The following is a 19242-nucleotide window of genomic DNA, read 5'->3' on the forward strand; positions in this document are numbered from 1 at the left end:
CTGGCCACACACACACACACACACACACACACACATAAATGTTAAAAAAATAAATAAAATTAAAAAAAAATAACTTATACCCTGGAGAGATAATGGTGAATACCATAGAAAACTCCCAGTTCCCTGGGTGCACACTTCATAAGCATAGTGAACTCTCCACTCATTTTTTAGATCAGAGATTACTGCCCGAGTATAAACTTGTGTGTCACTTTCTTCTGGGTATTTTCACCTGGAAGTCTCATTGGCACCTCAGTTTTCGCATGCAGAACATGGCAGAGAGTGGCTCCACTCTCTTGCTGTATATGACGTTTCAGTTGCTTTATCACCTGTCTTCTGTCACTTCCCAGTGTTCAAGTCCTCCTAAATGTGACTGGAGTCTGGACTTGCTGCTGCTTTGCACTGCTGCCAGTTCAGAGCTGCAGTTGCATCCTACAGCGCAGCAGCCCAGTCTGCTTTCAGCCACTTTGTGACAAACAGGTTTATTGACAGGTGACTGTGAACACCAGCTCTTTGTAAGAGCACTCATTGGGTCATACATAAGATGATACCAAGTGTCTGTTCTTTTGTACTATGCTCCCTTCTGCTTTCTGCCTCCCTTCCACTGCTTCTCTGAAAGATTCCTGCTTTACCTGATCCAAATTACTTATATTTCCTCGTATGCAGTTCATCTTTGAGTCCATTTTTGGTGCTGTTATTTTGAACCTGTTATTCTGATTTATTCTGGTAATCCTTAAGCCTTCTAGTGGGCCCCTGTGTATGTATCATGTGAATATCTAGTCTGGCTACAGTAGGGATCATTACATGGTTTTGAGGGAAAAATCTGTTGAGTACATGCCGTTGGGCATTACTTCCTTGGATCAGGGACTTCTTGCATTTTTGCTCATTGTACCTAGGGGTGGGCTTTACTGAGGCCCAGCTCCTGGCTCTCTCCATGGCTTTGGCCTTGAGGACTGGGGATTGACTTACCAGACAAAAAATAAAATTTAGGATATAGTTTGAATTGATTATGTTTGGTAAGATGCTTGTTTATGCAGGGAAGATGGCTTGTGACTCAGAGTGGGGCTGCACATGAAAGGTCTTTGAAAATTTATATTCAAGACATTTGTTATCCAAAATCTGCCCTTTCACTTTTAAAAAAATGTATTTTGTACAGGATTTCACTACACAGCTTGGACTAGTAGTGATCCTCCTGTTTTCAGCCTCCCTAGTGCTGGGATTATAGGTGTGTGCCACCATGCCTGGATTTGGTGGCCAGCTCAGGGCACCTCGGGATGGAGCTGGCGTGGCATGTACTGGGATCTAGCCCTGGTCTTTGGGCTTGCCTAAACAGGTGCTTAGTCTGCTGAGCTGTCTCGTTGGCTCTCCCCTTTCACGTTTTAGTGAGTACTCAGAAGTAGTAATGCTTGATCAGGACTTGGCAGACTCAGGTCTACAAAGAAATTGTTCTAAAGACACATTGAAATCAGAAAGTATTGCTAATCACCTAGTGTCCTTTGCCCTTATTCCTAGTAAGTTTGAAAGAGCAGAGAGATAGCTATAATGTTTATTTCCTACATGCAGAATATAATTCCAAATGATTAAGATACAAAAATCTTCCTTTATATTGTTTACTGCAGATTCCTTTTAATTGTTAAACTTCCCTAAAAGTTTAAAAAAAAAAGTTTTCTATCCATTTAAGTTTTTTTTCTAATGTTCTTCTGGATTTTTGCCAGATCATTGGTTTAATAATTTCAGAATTAATAGTTGTGTTTTGAATGCATGTATTAACATGAAAAACTTTTGGGTTTGTAATGAATAATAAACTGATAAACCTACCTCTTTGTATATTTCTTCACAGGGCAATCCAATGGACCCAATGGTGATGAAGAGACCTCAGTTGTATGGGATGGGCAGTAACCCCCATTCCCAGCCACAACAGAGCAGTCCCTACCCAGGAGGCTCCTATGGCCCTCCAGGTGCACAGCGGTATCCCCTTGGCATACAGGGCCGGGCCCCAGGGGCCCTGGGAGGCATGCAGTACCCGCAGCAGCAGGTGGGTACTAGTTTTTCTGTCCTCCTCCCTTTTTTATTGATAGCATTCTCTTTGTCTATTACTATCTTACAAGGTTGGTATCATGAGAATTAGGGGCATTTCAGTGTTTATTGCTTTCTTTTAGTGTTCATTATTTCTTTAAAGATAGAAAGTTGAACTTCTTCAACAAAGTGGACAAAATGACTGTTGATAGAAGGCCAGTAAGGCCAGGGAGATAGCTCAGTTTTTTAAGCACCTGCCTGGCAAGTGCAGCGTCCTGAGTTTGATCCCCAGCACACACACAAAAAAACCAAAGACAAAAAAGCATTGAAATAGAAGGCCAGTAAGTTGCTATATCTTTTGAAAAGGGTTTGTGTATTTCTTATGAGGATTTTATCTAGATTTGTGGCCCTAGATTTTGAGGAGTTTTGTATTTTTACTTAAATACAAGCTATTTTCTGCTCTTGAACAAAAGATCTGATCTTTTTTTCCTTTTCTTCAGGGTTAAATTGATGAACCACAAATGATCTTGCATCATTTAGCAGCATAAAACCTATAATCTTTTGGATACTTGAGGGTGTGTCCTTGTTATGTTGTCCCAAGAAAGGATGAAATTTGGAAAAGACTAAATTAGATTCAGACTTGTTAAGGTATTTAGTTACTAGGGATACCAGAAAGGCTTATTTATAAATTGCTATACTGCATCTGACACCCTTAGGGAGTCTATCAGGCTTGAGCAGTCAATATGTGTTTTGCTGCTTTTGGAATAGAGCATTTCGTAATGACACCCAGTAACCCACTGTGAAGGTTAACAGTACTTTCTCTCAGGAAACTTTTTGTATTTGTCTAAAAACTTTATATAGGGTGATAAAGGTAGATAAAACTTGTCCTCTTTAAAGTAGATGTATAGAAAAATGATTTATTATACTTTACATGCTGCACAGATGGGTACTAAAAGTTCATTAATAAATGGCTCCAAACATTCTCCTTTAAAGATTATTGTCTTTTTCTTTAAGTGTCTTACGGAGAAAGATATTAATAGACCAGTATTGGGGTCCTATTTGTTTATTACTTATAAAACCTTAACTATTTTCAGGAGATTTTACAGTATTTTAGTTATTAAAAATTAGCTATTGAGAATGCCAGCAGTCACATACTCAATTGTACTAATTTAAAAAATCTTTTATTCATTCATTTATTTATTTGGTGCAGGATCTCGCTACATAGCTCATACTCGTAGTGATCCTCCTGTCTTAGGTCCCCCCTCCCCCCAAGCATTGGGATTACAAGTGTGTGGTACCACGCCGTTTTGGTTGCTGACATGTGGTACTGGCGACTTGCCTGGGCCCTTGCACTTGCCTGGCTGTGCTTAGACCACCGAGCTGTCCTCCTAGCCCCTGTACTCTTAATTTGTTCACACAGTATTCCTTTCTTTCAGCAATATTTTACTTTGTAGAATAAAACCTTTAGTTGAGACTAATTGTGAGGAGATAATTTATAAATGATAAAAGTTAAGTGTTTTTTGTCTCTTTTTTTCTATCTACCTGTCACGCCCCTCCCCCCCCTTGAGTTTTAGGACTTTGTCTTTATAGAGGTGAAGAAATCCTGATGGTTCCTTATAATACTCTGGCCACACAAAGATAAGAGGTAGAGAGGTAGTAATGTAGTAGCAGGGCTAATAGAAGAAATACATACTTGCCATCCTGCATCTTACTATAGTATCTTCTGGTTTTTCATGTCTCCCTGATGTGTAAGAGGTTGGAAAGTTCTTTTTAAATAGTACTGTTCATGGCAAGAACTGGAGGCTCCTTTATCTCTTTTTCTAAATGCTTAGTCTTATTACAAGTTTTAGACATTGGCTTAGTGTGCAGAACCAGAGTGGCAAACAGATGGAGAGAGTGTGTGAAGAATTATTATTATGTTTTGGTTCCAGAAATTGAACTTAGGACCTGGTGCTTGCCAGGCAGGCACTGTGCCATTAAGTTATATCCCAAACCCAAAAAGATTTTTGAATTTAGGAAGTTTTGTTTTCCTCCCAAATGAATAAGGCTAAATTAAAGGACATATAAAAATATAGTATATTTACGTAACTCATTTTTGTTAGTTTTTGGTTTTATTTGGTATCTGTGACTTTTACATATTTGTAGAATGTAATGACTCTAAATTGAGGGAAGAAATTGGTGGAGATTGCTTATCAAGTATTTCAGCAAAGTTTTAATTAAGGTTTGAGAGTAGGCATTTTATTTCTAGCAGAAAAAGAATGATTAGCTGTTTCATTGCCAGCCAGTTCTAAATGCACAGGTCTTTCCTAAATGAAAGGATGTATCTGGTATGAAACTGAATATCCATGCTGCAGAAATGTCAAGCTTTTGTATTAAGTTAATCGTAATTAAGTGTCTGGATACTCTGCTGCTTTCTCACTCTTTCTTTAGTTAATAATATAGCTTTGAAACACAGTGTCTTGTTTTGAAATTTAAAACTAAAGTTAATTATAAATACAGTTTTGAATGTATGTAACATTTCAGTGGATACATAGAGATTTTATAATATCAGGTCCATGTGAACAATTCTTGTTTTGAAATGGAAAAGAATTAGTGAAGTATTTGAGTAAAAGTTATAAAAGCACATGCATTTATTTTATTAGCCTGAGTCAGTGTTCTTTGGTGAGAAATTTTCAATGAGTAGCATTGTTTATAAGTTTTGGGAATAGTGAGTGTGTCCCCAAACAAGTTTCTCATACTTGATTGGCTGCTAGTCCTGTCCATTTCCTTCCAGGATTAACTTAATTGGCTAAGCATTGCTGTAGTTGTAACTGGTAGTGTTCTTCAGGGAAAGGGCTGAAAGATAATTATGATATTGAATATTTATTGGGTGGACATCACCACCTAGGCATGACTTTGCTTTGGATGTCTTCCACAACTTTTGTGTTTGGTTTGTGAACCTCTAATGAGCTGAATCCAGTTCATTTAATGTTGCTCATATATTCTGCAAGGATTAAAATGCAGGAATTCAAGTTTGTAAATTGAGTTGCCTACTTACCAGCTGAGTGGTAAGTTGTCTTTGGCTTAGAGGTCACAGTTTGATTCCTGGCTGGCATTCCACTACTGTGATAGGAATTTTAAATGAGTATTCTGTTAGGAAGAACTGCAATGCTTGTACGGAATTTAACATGGGTAGTATTTAGCTTTTACAGTTTTTTATTTTTGTCTCTGAGAGTCAGGAGGAACTAGCCACTGAGGGTTTTGTGTTAGTTTGTATTAAAAGGGTGATTCTTGATTTGTGTGGTGATAATTTTATTTTTAAAATGTACTTATGACTGGGTCATCGAAGCATGACATGATAATAGTATACCATTTTTGTCTTTATTAACTGGAACTGTATTTGTGGTCTTTCACTTGCTGATTCTCCCATGTCATCAGGCAAATACATGCCTGAAGAGATTAGTTTTGCACAGTTCCCTAAAAACTAGTCTACTTGGGTTTTTATTGAGTTGAGCGGGGAAATGAATTTTCTATGCCTCTATGGAGAATGTTCTGCCTTCAGGCGCCTGGAATTCAAACCTGGGAAAGGCTAACAAAAAGTACACTGGTTGATTTTATTTAACGTAGAGCTACATAGATACATAATCTTTGTTACTAGAATGTGTGGTTTAGATTTTTATTTTAAAAGACACCAAGGTATTCTTTACTGGATCAGGGTTGTGGGGGAGCAGAAGCTTATTTCATTTTTCTTGTCCTCTATGACCATTTATTTGTTCTTGAAGTTTTGCCAGCTTGCTTTAAAAAGATTTTTATGGCTGAGTATGGTGGTGCATGCCTGTAGTTCCAGCTACTTTGGAGGCTGAGGCAGGAAGATTACAAGTTAAAGGCCCCATCTAGGCAACTTGGTGAGACCTGTTCTGAAAATGAAAAATAAATAAGTAGACAAACAAACACGTAAAAATGGGCTTACTGATGGTGTGCTCCTAAGTTCAATCTCTAGTACCTGAAAGCAAAATAAAGACAAACAAAAAACCATAAAAACAAACAACACTCAGGAAAAAATGGCTATGAAAGCTGTGTTTTTTATTGGGTGAAGCAAATTTCAATTATTCACTGTGAGATTTTTCTCTTAGTTTTGGGGTTAAATACCCTTACTTTGTTACAAATATTTGGTAATATGATGCCTGTTGGAATTACACAACTGGTGAAGGAAAATAAAATAAAAAGGGCGATATAATTTCAGGAGTGCTTTTATAATGAGATGATAGGGCTTAGTTTTTTAAAAAATATACTGTGAAAACCTTTACAATAAAAAAAAAAGGAATATAATCATTGCTTGAAAGTGGCAAAATTGTTACTTTTGTTATGGTGATATATTTGAACTTAGCACTGTAAGTTAAATAACAATTAGAAACAGGTTCCTCTTTGAAGAGATCTTTCGGAAAATGTCTATATTCTAATTTGTGTCTGCTGTATCATCTGTCCTCTTTGGTTATATCTGTTTTGCTGCATAGTTTCTGAGTTACTTATTTGAGAATATAAGCATTTTATTTGGTAGCTTCTTTATAGCCACCACATTTCTTCCAATGCAAATGTTTATTTTGGCAGTGGTTGTTTCTGAAAAGAAGATAAACATTATAATCATCTAGCTAAATAAATGTTTTCTTATGGGGTTATTAAGGCTGCAAGGCAATTCCTAGAATTCTCACCCTTGTTACTTTATATTATTGATCAATTCTGGGAATAATTTTCATTTTAAGTGTGATTGAAATCATAGTTTGATACAGCATGAGCAATACTTCTGAAAAGAAAGGATAAGTAGTGAGAGGTGGCTGCTTAACAACATAAAAATTCCAGAGTATTTTGATATGAAATGTTTGTTGAACTTGGTATCTGAATCCTAAATGTGCTTTCAGGGGTTAAGGTTTAGTTTTGGTTTTGTCTAAAAACCAAATTAGACCTTATGTTTTTGGCAAGTGTGGGAGGATGAGAAAGGAGGATTTGACACAGTAGAGAGGAATGAAGGACTAGCATCTGTTTTATGTTCAGGCTCTTAACTTTGGAGCATCATCTGTATTTGCTCAGAGATGTTGACCTGTGTCTTTTGTGTGCACATGTGCTCATATATGTGTTAGAACAGAATGTATGATAGCATTCTTGTAATGTTTATATTCATATTACATTTTTTGTGTAGAGAGATACATAAATGAAAATATACAACTAAATAAAATGAGTGATTATTTTGGCCATTAGAATAATAGAATGTTATGGGATTTCATTAGTTATGATATATACACCATTTTAAGACTTTCATATTCTCTACTGAGTGACTCTGAGTCAAGCCGCTTTGCCTGTGCACCTGAAATGTTTGGAGCCCTTCTAGCTGGTTGCAGGTTGGTATAAGTAATAAGCTTTTGTTGATCACACTTTGTCTTGATCCCTGGCCGCATTCCATTCTGCAGTTGCTCATTAGTGCTGAATGTGAATGTATTTAAAGTTTAACAATAAAATGCACTTATACCTTACATTTTTGCTTCCAAGTAGATAGTAGATGCTAGTAACTTTAATGCCAAAGTTCCTGAAGGTGGACTTCTTTTTTTTTTTTTTGGCTGTTCTGTAATTTTATTTCCAAGTTAGTTCTCATCCACATTCATTGTCTGGAGATTTTTGAATGTGGTAACAGGTACGTAGGTTACCAAGGTATATAGCTTGTTTGGTGAATCTTCATCCTCATTCTGTTTCCTGGACAACCATACTTGGATATGATATGGAACATTCCTTATTCCTTTGGCCCAGAGTGTTGAGCCTGGTGTCAATGCGCACATCTGGAGTCCCCATTTCCTTTATGGCAAACTTCCGGATCTCCTTAAGTGCCCGAGGGGTGCGCTTCTTGAAGCCCACTCTGTGGATGCGCTTGTGAATGTTGATTGTGTACTCTTAGGTCACCCCTTGTTGATGGCAGAACGGCCCTTCTTCTTCTTGCCACCCTTCTTTGCAGGAGCCATTCTGCCAGGCCCTGAAGGTGGACCTCTGTACCAAGAAAGTATTTTTGAAGATCTAAAGATACAAAAATGTTTATTTTCTCCTTAAAGTTTAAATTTCTAGAAGTTATGGTTTTGTTTACCTTTTAAATTACAGTTGGAAATACCATATTTAAAACATTCAGTATGATGTTGTTGGTAAACTTACATTAGAAGATGCTGTATTTTGAGTTAAATATAGATTTTTAACTTTTTGGTCTTTTTCTTTGAAGGAAGACAAAATCAGATGATAGTTGAAAATTTAATGAGAAAATGTGAGGTGATTTTACTTTATTTTGGTATCATGAATCAAATTCAAGACCTTGTGCTTGCCAGAGGAACTGTGTTGATGAGCTATATATCCCTGCCCCAACGATTTCACTTTTAGTTTAGGAAGCTACTGTAGTAGAAAGTTTATATTGATATATTTGCTTTTTGTTGGAATATTTATATTCTAGATACCTTAAAGATTATATACAATGTAGAGTACCTTGTCTCTGCTGATAGTTTGTGCTTTTTTTTTTTTTTTAATGTATTTAGTATAGGGGATACAGGGGTATCTCACTACATAGATGGGACTTGTAGTGATCCTCTTGTTTTCAGCCTCCCAAGCATTGGGATTACAGGCCCGTGCGCCCAATCTCAATTGCTGTCTCAGCGCACCCCAGGGGCAGGGCTGGCATGACAGGCTGGGGATTGAACCTCGGTCCCTGACTAAGCAGGTGCTTTAATCTGAGCTATCTGGTTGACCCAGTTGGTAGTGTTTTGCCATATGTGTTATTTCTATGATATATTTCTACACATGCAGATTTTAAACTTAAAATTTCTGTTGAGCTCTTCTTTTAAAGTTTTATTTTTGAGATATGAATCTTAATTGTATCCTTCAATAGTATTGGAATTATTTGACTGTATTGGAAATAAATTTCACTTACTTGCATTTACCAGAGAAATATTAAATATTACATTGTTAAAGTAAGGGTAATAGTTGACATCTATTAAAAAAAACTAGTCACATTACTCAATTGTAAAAAAAAAAAACAAAAAAAAAAACCAAAAAACCAAACCCTGAAAAACACTGAACAACAAAAGTTTCTCAAAATAAATGAAAAATAATGTAATTAAGTGGCATATTTTAGATGAATTTCAAACTTTGCCGAATGTTAGAATGTCCTAGGCTACTTCAGACATCCCCAGATCAATGTCATCTGACTGTGGAGGTCAGTCGTCATTTTCAGAATCGTCTTCCACCCCCACCAACTGTATGTACCCTGTGATCACTCTTTGTAGTTCTGAGTTTCCGAGTTGGAGTTGGACCATGCTGAGCTGCTCATCCCTTTCGAAGGCTTGTTAGAAACATATGTGGATTAGGAACTCACTCTGTTCTAGAGAGATGAAATGGGCCCAGGACTAGAGGAGTCAGTATAATAAATTATTTTCTAGTTTTTAATTTTCTACTTGTAAGGGCCAGCCAAATAGCTCTGCAGATTACAGTGCCTGTTTAGGCAGATGCAGTGTCCCAGAGTTTGATCCCCAGGCCTGCTGTGCTGGCTCTGCCCCTGGGGGCTTGCTGAGATGGCGATTAAGACTGGGTGTAGTATTGTGTGCCTTAATCCCAGCACTTGGGGGGGCTGGAAACAGGAGAATTATTATGAGACCGATCTACGCAGTGAGACCCTATAGACCCTGTCCTAAAATTAAAAAAAAAAAAAGAAAAAAAAAAAGAGAGGGGCCGGGAAGATGGCTCAGTGGAATAAGCACTTCCCTGGCAAGTGCAGGGGTCTGAGTTCAATCCCCGGTTCTGCCAAAAAAAAAAAAAAAAAAAAAGAAAAAGAAAATTACTACTTGTGAAGTTATTCTCAGGTAATTTCTTTTGAATACTTGTTGTGTTATATGTGGCACTTTGGGAATCCTTTTTCATATGTGAAAACTCTTAAGGTTGACACACTTTTATTGGAGCAACAAGCAGCAGCAGAAAGAGACCCATCTGTTACTTATACACATTACCAACTTGGTACTAGTTCCAAAAATAAGCCCATATAGTGCAATACAGGGATAAATTGTGTAAAATTAAGTTGGAATTGAAGTGAGGTTCAGATTTATGTTCTGTGCCATTACTTTCACATCTCTAGTTTGCTTTGCTTGTTTTTTCTTAATGCAGTGTTTTTCCTAAGCTTGCAAAACAAGTTTTTTTCTTTTATATATTTATAGCCATCCAGTAGTCAAATTCTTTACAGCAAAATAGTTTTGATGATAATTTCATGTTTTTTTAAACATTCTTTTTTTAAAAAAAATGTGTTTAGTACAGGGTTTACAGGATCTCACTACACTGATAAGATTCATAGTGATCCTCCTGTTTTCAGCCTCCTAAGTGCTGGGATTACAGTGTGCACTACCACGCCCAGTCTCAGTTGCCATCTCAGTGCACCTTGGGGGTGGAGCTGATAGGGCACACAGGGGATTGAACCCCAGCTTCTGTGCTCTGCCTAAGCAGGTGCTTTAGTTTGCTGAGCTATCTGGTCGGCTCTTCATTATTTTTATATTCAACAATTTTGTTAAAATGATTGTGCCTTTTTAGATATTTTAAAATGGGAATCGAACTCAGGACCTTGCATTTATCAGGCATACCCATCTAGTTTTGCAAAATAACTTTAAATCTGTAGTGAATGAAATAAAGAAAGTGCTGTACCAGAAAAAGGAAATGGGTGAGAATCTGAGGGGAGAAGAATATTCGAGGGAAAGATCCAGAAAGAGAAAAGAGAGAGGCAGTCTTAGTCCCTCAGAGAAACCCTCTCATTCCTCCTACCCCCACCCCTTAAACTAGGGAGTCTTGCCTAATCCAGATTTCCCCAGGAAGAACTACTCCCTGAAGGCAGCATTAGAAAGGTGTGAAGTTTTAGAGCTGAGGTCTGAGTATGGGAAGTGTGTATGTATGGTATGTATATTCTTGCATACTTAAGTAGCTCCATCCCAAAAATTTAAGTCACCAGATACTCATTTACTACAGTGTGAATGACTCAGTTTCCAGTTACTACAAAGAAGTGTATTTAACATGGAAAACAAACTGTAGTCCAAAGATTTAGCCATATTTATGTCTTTTGGTACAGTATTGATCCAGAATAAGAACAGTAACTACCAAACAGACCACTCAGTGGAACTGACTCTTCTGGATTGGTCAAAGACTAAGATCCAGATCAATTTCTAAACAATTTCAAACCTCCAGAAATAAAGTAATAATAAGTTAATAGCAAAAAATGCAAGCATTAAATGTAAAAATCGATCATTTTAGTTAATTAGTAATTTATTTTGACTTAATGATCTTGGTTTAGTAAAACTTGCTTTCCCAGGAGTTTAGGGATGAGATAAGGATGAGTGGTTTCTGGGAAAGCAACTCCCATCTGCGCAGAAAGCACCACAGAAAGAGTAAGTGGGGATAGTTTGCTAGTACCAGTCCCTCAGGATGGAGAAAGCAAACTTGTCAGCAGTAGCTCTTACAAGGCTAAAAGTCTGGATTAGATATTCCATTGTGATTGTTACTATCATCATTTTCGTTGGTTCCAGGGAGACCTGGGGAAAAAGGAAAAGGTAGAATAAATAATTATTGGCTCATGGTCTCTATGAACTTATATACTTTCTTAGAGTTGGCAGCCATAAAAATGGGCCATCTTTTTCTTTAATTAGTATATTACCTTAGAATTCCCAGCATGATTATCAGATATGTAAATCATGACATTTTAAATGTTTTCTTCATTGGAGGTACTCAGTGTCCTGGGCTTCATGGAGAAAGAAGGACTGACTACCTTCTCTTCTTTCTACTTGAACATCTTTTGCCACTGGGCATGGAAATGATATATTCTTATTCCTATGAAACTGGCTAAATTTTGTTACTGCAATCTCAGATGAAAGACTAGAACTCTCTTCCACATCATATTCTTTCTCTGGAGTCTTGCTGAGTTCTCTCCCATTGTTCTGAGAGTAGAGGAAGGCATGGTAATACACTAGCAGCATCGTTGGCCTTCAGGACATGAGATGCATCACAGCACACTTAGAATTATTCTAAGAGTTCAGGTATGTTTTCCTACCATATGCAGCAGGACAGGAGAGTGATAAAATACAGAACAAAGAATGAGGCAAGGGATTCCAGGAGAAATTCACCTCTGCCAGGAAGTTAGCATTACTGCTGAAACACACTGCAATTTGGAAATGAGTAATATGCACCATTTACTTCTGAGGCAGAATCTTGTATGATCAGTCAAACTGAAACAGTTTGCTACTTGAATGTGTCCAGTTTTGAAGAGAGTCTAAATGGTGGAGGGAGAGCTTTTGGTTACTAAGTATTTATGACAGTCCCAGTTTTTCATGTATAAGAATTTTCCTTTTTGTCTCTTTTTGTGGTTTTCTTACCTTAGTAAATGACAGTTCCATATTTTGTTTGTAGAAGTCAGAGCCTTTGTCACCTTTTTCTCAACCTTTCACTCTGTTAGATGAGTTCATTGATCATACAAAATGTATTTGGAAGTGGGTATGTCTTACCACCTTATTGGCTGCTGCTTTGGCCCATGTGCACTATCTCCCACATAGATTGTTAGTGGACTCCTTGTTGGACACCAGTCTATTTTCAGTGTAGTATCCTGGATGGTCCTTTCGGGAGGTTATATGTCAGACATTGATTTTTCTCCTGGTATTCTTCATTTCACTTTGAAGCCTGAGAGCTCTACCACCTTTATACGCTATGCTTCAGCCTTCCTGGGACTGCCCTTTGGGAAAGCCCTGGGCCAGTACTTGGCAGGGCATACTGTCTTTCCTCTTTAAGATACGTCCTCTGACTTCAGTGAAATTGTATACTCCTACTTAATGCCCCTCCCCCTCTTCGTGTGTTACCACTTGGGCTGCAACTGTACCTTTGTTATCTATTTTTCTTAGAACACAAGCTCTGGGATGGCAGGGACTTTGTTTTATACTTGTTATAGGTCTAGCAGAAGATATGGAACTTTATAACACTTTTAACAAATGGATGAAGGAATTTGCAGCATTCTAGACTAGTCAATGACATTTATCCAGCCCAGTGTAAAATTTTCCAAGTGTTTTAGTGGTGTGTCAACTAAACATGATTTTCATAGCAGATCATGTTTCTGGAATTTTCTCTTGTACCAAGTATAGTACATGAGGCAGGTAAGTAGATGGCCTGGAGAATGGGTGATTAGGATTTGGCTTTTGTGTTATGGGAGTTCATGTCTTCACCCTAACACTGGTTGTTGACAAAGGATACACAGGAAAGCCCCCAGATAGTTTTTATGCAATATAGATAATACATTAATTTCTTTTTAGTAGGGATTTTCTGCTGTATAGAACAGAATTTTATGCTGGGGACAGAACTCCATGTTAGTGGGAAAATGAGGCTAGGAGCTTAGCTATCAGGTCTTCTGTGGTGTGGAAATACTTACATCCACACTTACAGTGGAATTGGGGAAAGGTTTCTTTCTTTCTTTCTTTCTTTCTTTCTTTCTTTCTTTCTTTCTTTATTTGTGTGTGGCCAGCTCAGCCCACCAGGGGGCGGGGGCTGGCTGGCATGTGGTGCTGGGGGATTGAACCGTGGTCCCTGTGCTTTGGCTAAGCTTGTTCTGAGTAGGTGCTTTAGACCACTGAGCCATCTCACCAGCCCCAGGGGAAAGGTTTCTTTATGCAGTAAAATCTTTTGTATGACATTTTAATGTCCACAGCTGATAAGTTGAGCCCCCTATTCTCACCAGAGGTCAGAACTCTTCTGTAAAGCTTACTTTTTAGAAAAAGTATCATGTAGACATAGATTTGGATTGTTGCTGGTAAGCCAACATTACACTGTAGCCTGTTCCCCAAAGTGGAGGTCATAACCACATTGAGGATGAAGTTGGTTGGCCTGAGGAATAGAGGAGATAGATTTAGGTTGCTTTCCTAAAACTGTCCCTATATCTTTTGTTCTAGTGGAATATCTAGAAAAAATGAGTAATTTTTCCTTTTAAGGAAGTATAGTAATTTAGTGCTTAAGTGTAAATCTTGTTTTTATTATGGTCACTGTCATCATCATGATCATATTCATTATTGTCTTCTTTCTTGGCCCAGTTTCTGGTAAATAAGAAGTGAGACTGTCACCCACATGACACATGGCAATAATAACAATCTCTGTGCCAGGTCTTAAACCAAGTACTTCTACAGAAATACTCTCATTTAATCCTTGTATGATTTTGTTTATTTATTTGTGTGTGTGTGTGTGTGTGTGTGTGTGTGGCCAGCTCAGCCCACCAGGGGGCGGGGCTGGCAGGCATGTGGTGTTGGGGGATTGAACCGCGGTCCCTGTGCTTTGCTAAGCTTATTCTAAGTAGGTACTTTAAACCACTGAGCCATCTCACCAGCCCTATCTTTGTTTTATGACTAATAATGGTAGCTAATTTTTGTCTAGTGCTTACCCTGTATGGAGTCCTCTTCCACTGGGATTAACGTACATAGTCCTCATGATGCCTTTGGAAATATTTGTTGTTGCTAACTCTAATTTACAGATTAGAAAGCAGGGGAGCAAGGTTGATCAAGCTGCTTGAACTTTAATGAACAGAGATTTCAGATTCATAGCACTTGAACTCGGAGTCCATGCTAGCACTGATTATGATTCTAGGAGGACCACAATGATTCTCAACACTGAGAGGGCAGTTCATATGAGTTTTTGAATTGTAAGACTGATTATAAAGTAGCCTTCACTTGACATTGAATAGTAGTTTCATGGAAGGCATTGTATGTCCATGTTGAAAATTGAATATTACTTATTATGTCCAGTATAAGTGGACAAATATTTTAAGGTAAAATTTACATAGTATTACCTGCTTAAAAGTATATATTCATAGTTCTATTTCTTAGACATTTTCATTGGATCTCTGTTCCAATTAAGCAATTTCCGTAGCCTCCTTTCCTTCAGTTCCCAATAACTGCTACTTGCTTTTCTAACTCTAGATTTATTTATTATGGATGTTTCCTAAAGAATATAGTCATAGGGGCTGGGGAGATGGCTCAGTAGAGTAAGCGCCTGCCTGGCAAGCGCAAGGCCCTGAGTTCAATCCCCAGTTCCACCAAAACAAACAAACAAACACACACACACACACACACACACACAAAATACACACACACACACACACGCAAACTAGAATATGGGGCTGGGGAGATGGCTCAGTAGAATAAGTGCTTCCCCAGCAAGTGCAAGGGCCTGAGTTCAACCCCTGGTTCCGCAAAAAAAAAAAAAAAAAAAAAAAAAAGAATATAGTCATACAACATGTGACCTTTCATGCTTGGCTTTTTTTAAAAAACCAATATTTTCAAGATTTATCCCTGTCATAAGATGTCTTTTTCATGGCCATATTCTACTTTATCATATAGATATACCACATTTTATTTATTCACTCATATAATAATGGGTTTGCTAGATTTGGGTTGTTTCTACCTTTTGACTATTGTGAATAGTATTGTTACGAGCAATTGTATACAAGTATTGTTTGAGTACTTGGTTTTTCATTTCTTTTGGATGTATACTACAAGTGAAGTTGTTGCACTGTAGGTAATTTTATGTTTATTTCCACAATGACTATGCTGTTTTACATTGGAAGCAAGGAATTTTAGCACTGGTCTTTTTTTAAATTTTATTTATTTGTGTGTGTGTGTGTGTGTGTGTGTGTGTGTGTGTGTGTGTGTTTGTGTGTGTGTGGCCAGCTCAGCCCACCAGGAGGTGGGGCTGGCTGGCATGTGGTGCTGGGGGATTGAACCGCGCCCAGCACTGGTCTTTTTTTTCCTGAGACTATAGTAAGTGCCAGGGGATCTGGTTCAACTCTTCACATATGTTATTTAATTTTTACCAAATCTTTAGGCTGAGTAATACCACTTACTTGGCTGTGGGCAAATAGAGGTTAAATAGCTTGCCCAAGATAAGTAGAGTTTTGCTTTTTCTTGTAGAGAGTATAACCTTGAAGACTATCCAACCCAGAGTTTCTCTGTGTGTGTGTGTGTGTGTGTGTGTGTGTGTGTGTGTGTGTGACGTATTTCATTGGAGTTAGAGCTCTTTTGGATATTGCGGACACCCAAATAGTACCTAACACCGACCATGTAGTGTAGTAAGAAAGTTTTTCTTTTTCCTATGTAAGATTGAAGTCTCATTGGTCTCTGTGTGCTTTAGCCCTGTCGTGGCACTTCCCAACCCCTCTTACGTCCCTTTTCTGTTTCTCAAGAACAGGTCTTACTCTGCTTTTAGCAGGCACCATCCAGTTAAAATGTAGTTGTACTGTATTGTCTTCATGGTACTCATTTTTGGTGATTATCTTCTATTTATGGTAGATAATACTGGTTTTACATTTATGCTGGTAAACATGATTTTTTTGTGAAAATATATTTGATTACTATGATTCATGTCAGAGAACAGCAGTTCAAATTGTAAGTTTAGTTTACTTTCAGTTTTACACAGCACACGTCTTGAGTGTTTGCTGTGTTCTCATGTACTAATCTTTGGGATGTATCAATATGCCATAACCAAATATTTGTTCCTTAGGACCTTGGAGGGGATACTAGAAAGAGAGAAGTTCAGTAGTGATATAATTTGGGTAGTGAACGTAGGCATATATGATTTTCTTTGTGCAGTGGCAACATGGAGGGACACTTAACTTGGATGAGATAAGAAAGGGGGTGGGGGACCTAGCAGAGATGTTAGCGTGTATAAGTGACAGTTGAATAGTTTATTTATTTATTTATTTTTATTACATTTATTTATTGTGTGTGTGTGTGTGTGTGTGGCCAGCTCAGCCCACCAGGGGGCGCGCCTGGCTGGCATGTGGTGCTGGGGATCGAACCGCGGTCCCTGTGCTTTGCCAAGCTTGTTTCAAGTAGGCGCTTTAGACCACTGAGCCATCTCTCCAGCCCCGACAGTTGAATAGTTTCTACTCAAATGAATTTGGTATGCTTTTGTTTTGGTTCATTGAATTGAGAGACTGACCTTAGTAAGAGTTTAACTTAGGACTGGCGAGATAGTTCAGCAGACTAAGTGCCTGCTTGGGTGAGCTCAGGGACCCGGGTTCAATCCCTGGAACCACGTGCTACATCATCCCCACCCTTGGGCACACTGAGCCAGCCACTGAATCTGGGCATGGTGGTGCACACCTGTAATCTCAGCGCTGGCGAGTCTGAAAACTGGAGGATAACTATGAGTCTGACCTGTGTAGTGAGACCCTGTATGAAATACAAAAAAAAAAAAAAAAAAAAAAAAAGTATAACTTAGTTCCCGTTAGATATTACCATGCCATAATTTGTTTCCCACCCTGTTCATTGTTGGTGTACATAAATGCTGGTGATTTTTGTGTATTGGTCTCGTATCCTGCTACATTGTTGATGTTGATTATTCTCAGAGTGTAATTCTTTGGGTCTTCCCTGTAGAGTATCATGTCATCTGCAAATAATGATAATTTGAGTTCTTCTTTCATGTATGTATCTCTTTTATTTCTTTCTCTTGCCTGACTGCGCTGATTAATATTTCTTTTTTTTTTTTTTTTTTTTTTTCTTTTCAAAGGCTCTTGACTAATATTTCAAGTACCGTGTTTCATAAAAGAGGTGATAGTGGGCATCCTTAGCGTATTCATGATTTTAGAGGGATTTTTAGTTTTTCCACATTTTGCATGATACTGGCTAATGGTTTGTCACATATAGCTTTTATTATGATCAGGTATAGTCCTTTTTCTTTGGCAGAACCGGGGATTGAACTCAGGCCCTTGCGCTAGCCAGGGAAGCGCTTATTCCACTGAACCATCTCCCTAGCCCCTGTCTTTTCTTTTCTTTCTTTCTTTTTTTTTTTTTTTTCTTTTACTTTTTTATTTTAGTAAAGGGTCTACAGGGTGTTAAGGGTCTTACTACTAGATCAGACTCTAGATCAGTAGTGATCTGCCTGTTTATAACCTCCCAAGAGCTGGGACTGCAGGTGTGCTACCACGCCCAGTCTCAATTGCTGCCTCACTGTGCCCTGGGGGCAGGGCTGGCACAGGTATAGTCCTTCTGTGTGTGTTTTTGTCAGAGTTTTATCAGAAACAGGTGTTGGATTTTGTTGAAAATAATTTCTGTGCCTGTTGATGCAATCGTGAAGGCTTTTTTTTTTTAATCTTGGTTCTGTTTATGTGATGTGTTATACCTGTTGACTGTTATGGTTTATGTGTGGTTGTCCTGAGTATGGACTGAAACCTTCACAAACTGTGAACTAAATAAACCTTTCCTCCTTTAATTTTTGGCATCAGTTATTTTGTCACAGCAATGAGAAAAAAGTAACTAAAGCATTGACTTATGTATGTTGAACCATCTTTGCTGTTTTTGGGAATGAAACCTATTTGATCATGATATATGATCCTTTTGATAATGTGCTACGCTCTACATTTTATTTGCTAATAAACTGTTGAGTTTTGTATTTGTTTGTTATGGAGATTGGTCTATAGTTTTCTTTTTTAGTTGGGTCTTTATCTAGTTTTGGGATCAAGGTGATATGGTCTTCTGTAAATGAATTTGGAAGCACTCCATCCCTTTCAGTTCTTTGAAGAGCTTGAAGTTATTGTTAATATAACATCCTTAAAAGTTTTATAGAATTCTGCAGTGACTTTATCAGGTACTGGGCTTCTTTTATTTGGTAGATTTTTTTTTTAATTACTGTGTCAATTTCATTACTTGTTATGGCTTGTTAAGCATATTTATGTCTTCTTGGGTTAGTTTTGGTCATTTTGTATGTGTACAAATCTGTCCATTTCTTCAGAATGTGCTAATTTGTTGGAATATAAATTTTTGAAGTGGTTAATGACTCTTCTGGATTTCCTCAGGTCTGCTGTGATTTTACCTTTTATTTCTAATTGCATCAGTGTGTTTTCTCTCTTTTGGTAAATGTGGCTTAGGCTTTCCTATTTTGTTCTTTCAAAGAATCAGTTCTTCTGTCCATTCTCTCTCTCTCTCTCTCTCTCTCTCTCTCTCTCTCTCTCTCTCTCTCTCTCTGGTAGTCTTACTGTCAATTTCATGGATTTCCATTCTGCTATTTATTATTTTCCCTCATTAAGGCTGATTTATTGTTTTTCAAGTATGTTAAGATTTCTCTTGTTTGTCTATTTGAGTTTGTTCTGTTTTCCTAAGGTGAACATTGATTGCCATAAATTTTACTTTCAGAACTGTTTTATAGCGGCTGGGGAGATGGCTCAGTGGAATAAGC

General features: G+C 37.8%; 1 protein-coding gene across 4 annotated transcripts in view; it reads left to right on the plus strand.

Moving 5' to 3' along the window:
- The window catches only part of Arid1b (AT-rich interaction domain 1B), a 461162-nt gene that overhangs the window by 47199 nt on the left and 394721 nt on the right, over positions 1-19242 (plus strand). For all 4 annotated transcript variants that reach the window (XM_023712185.1, XM_023712186.1, XM_023712188.1 and 1 more), the window contains exon 2: positions 1838-2032. In XM_023712185.1, coding sequence (XP_023567953.1) covers positions 1838-2032 — 195 coding nt within the window. The remainder of the gene's footprint in view (positions 1-1837; positions 2033-19242) is intronic.

This window comes from Octodon degus, unplaced genomic scaffold (assembly GCF_000260255.1).
Source record: "Octodon degus isolate 3935 unplaced genomic scaffold, OctDeg1.0 scaffold00024, whole genome shotgun sequence".
Taxonomy (NCBI): domain Eukaryota; kingdom Metazoa; phylum Chordata; class Mammalia; order Rodentia; family Octodontidae; genus Octodon; species Octodon degus.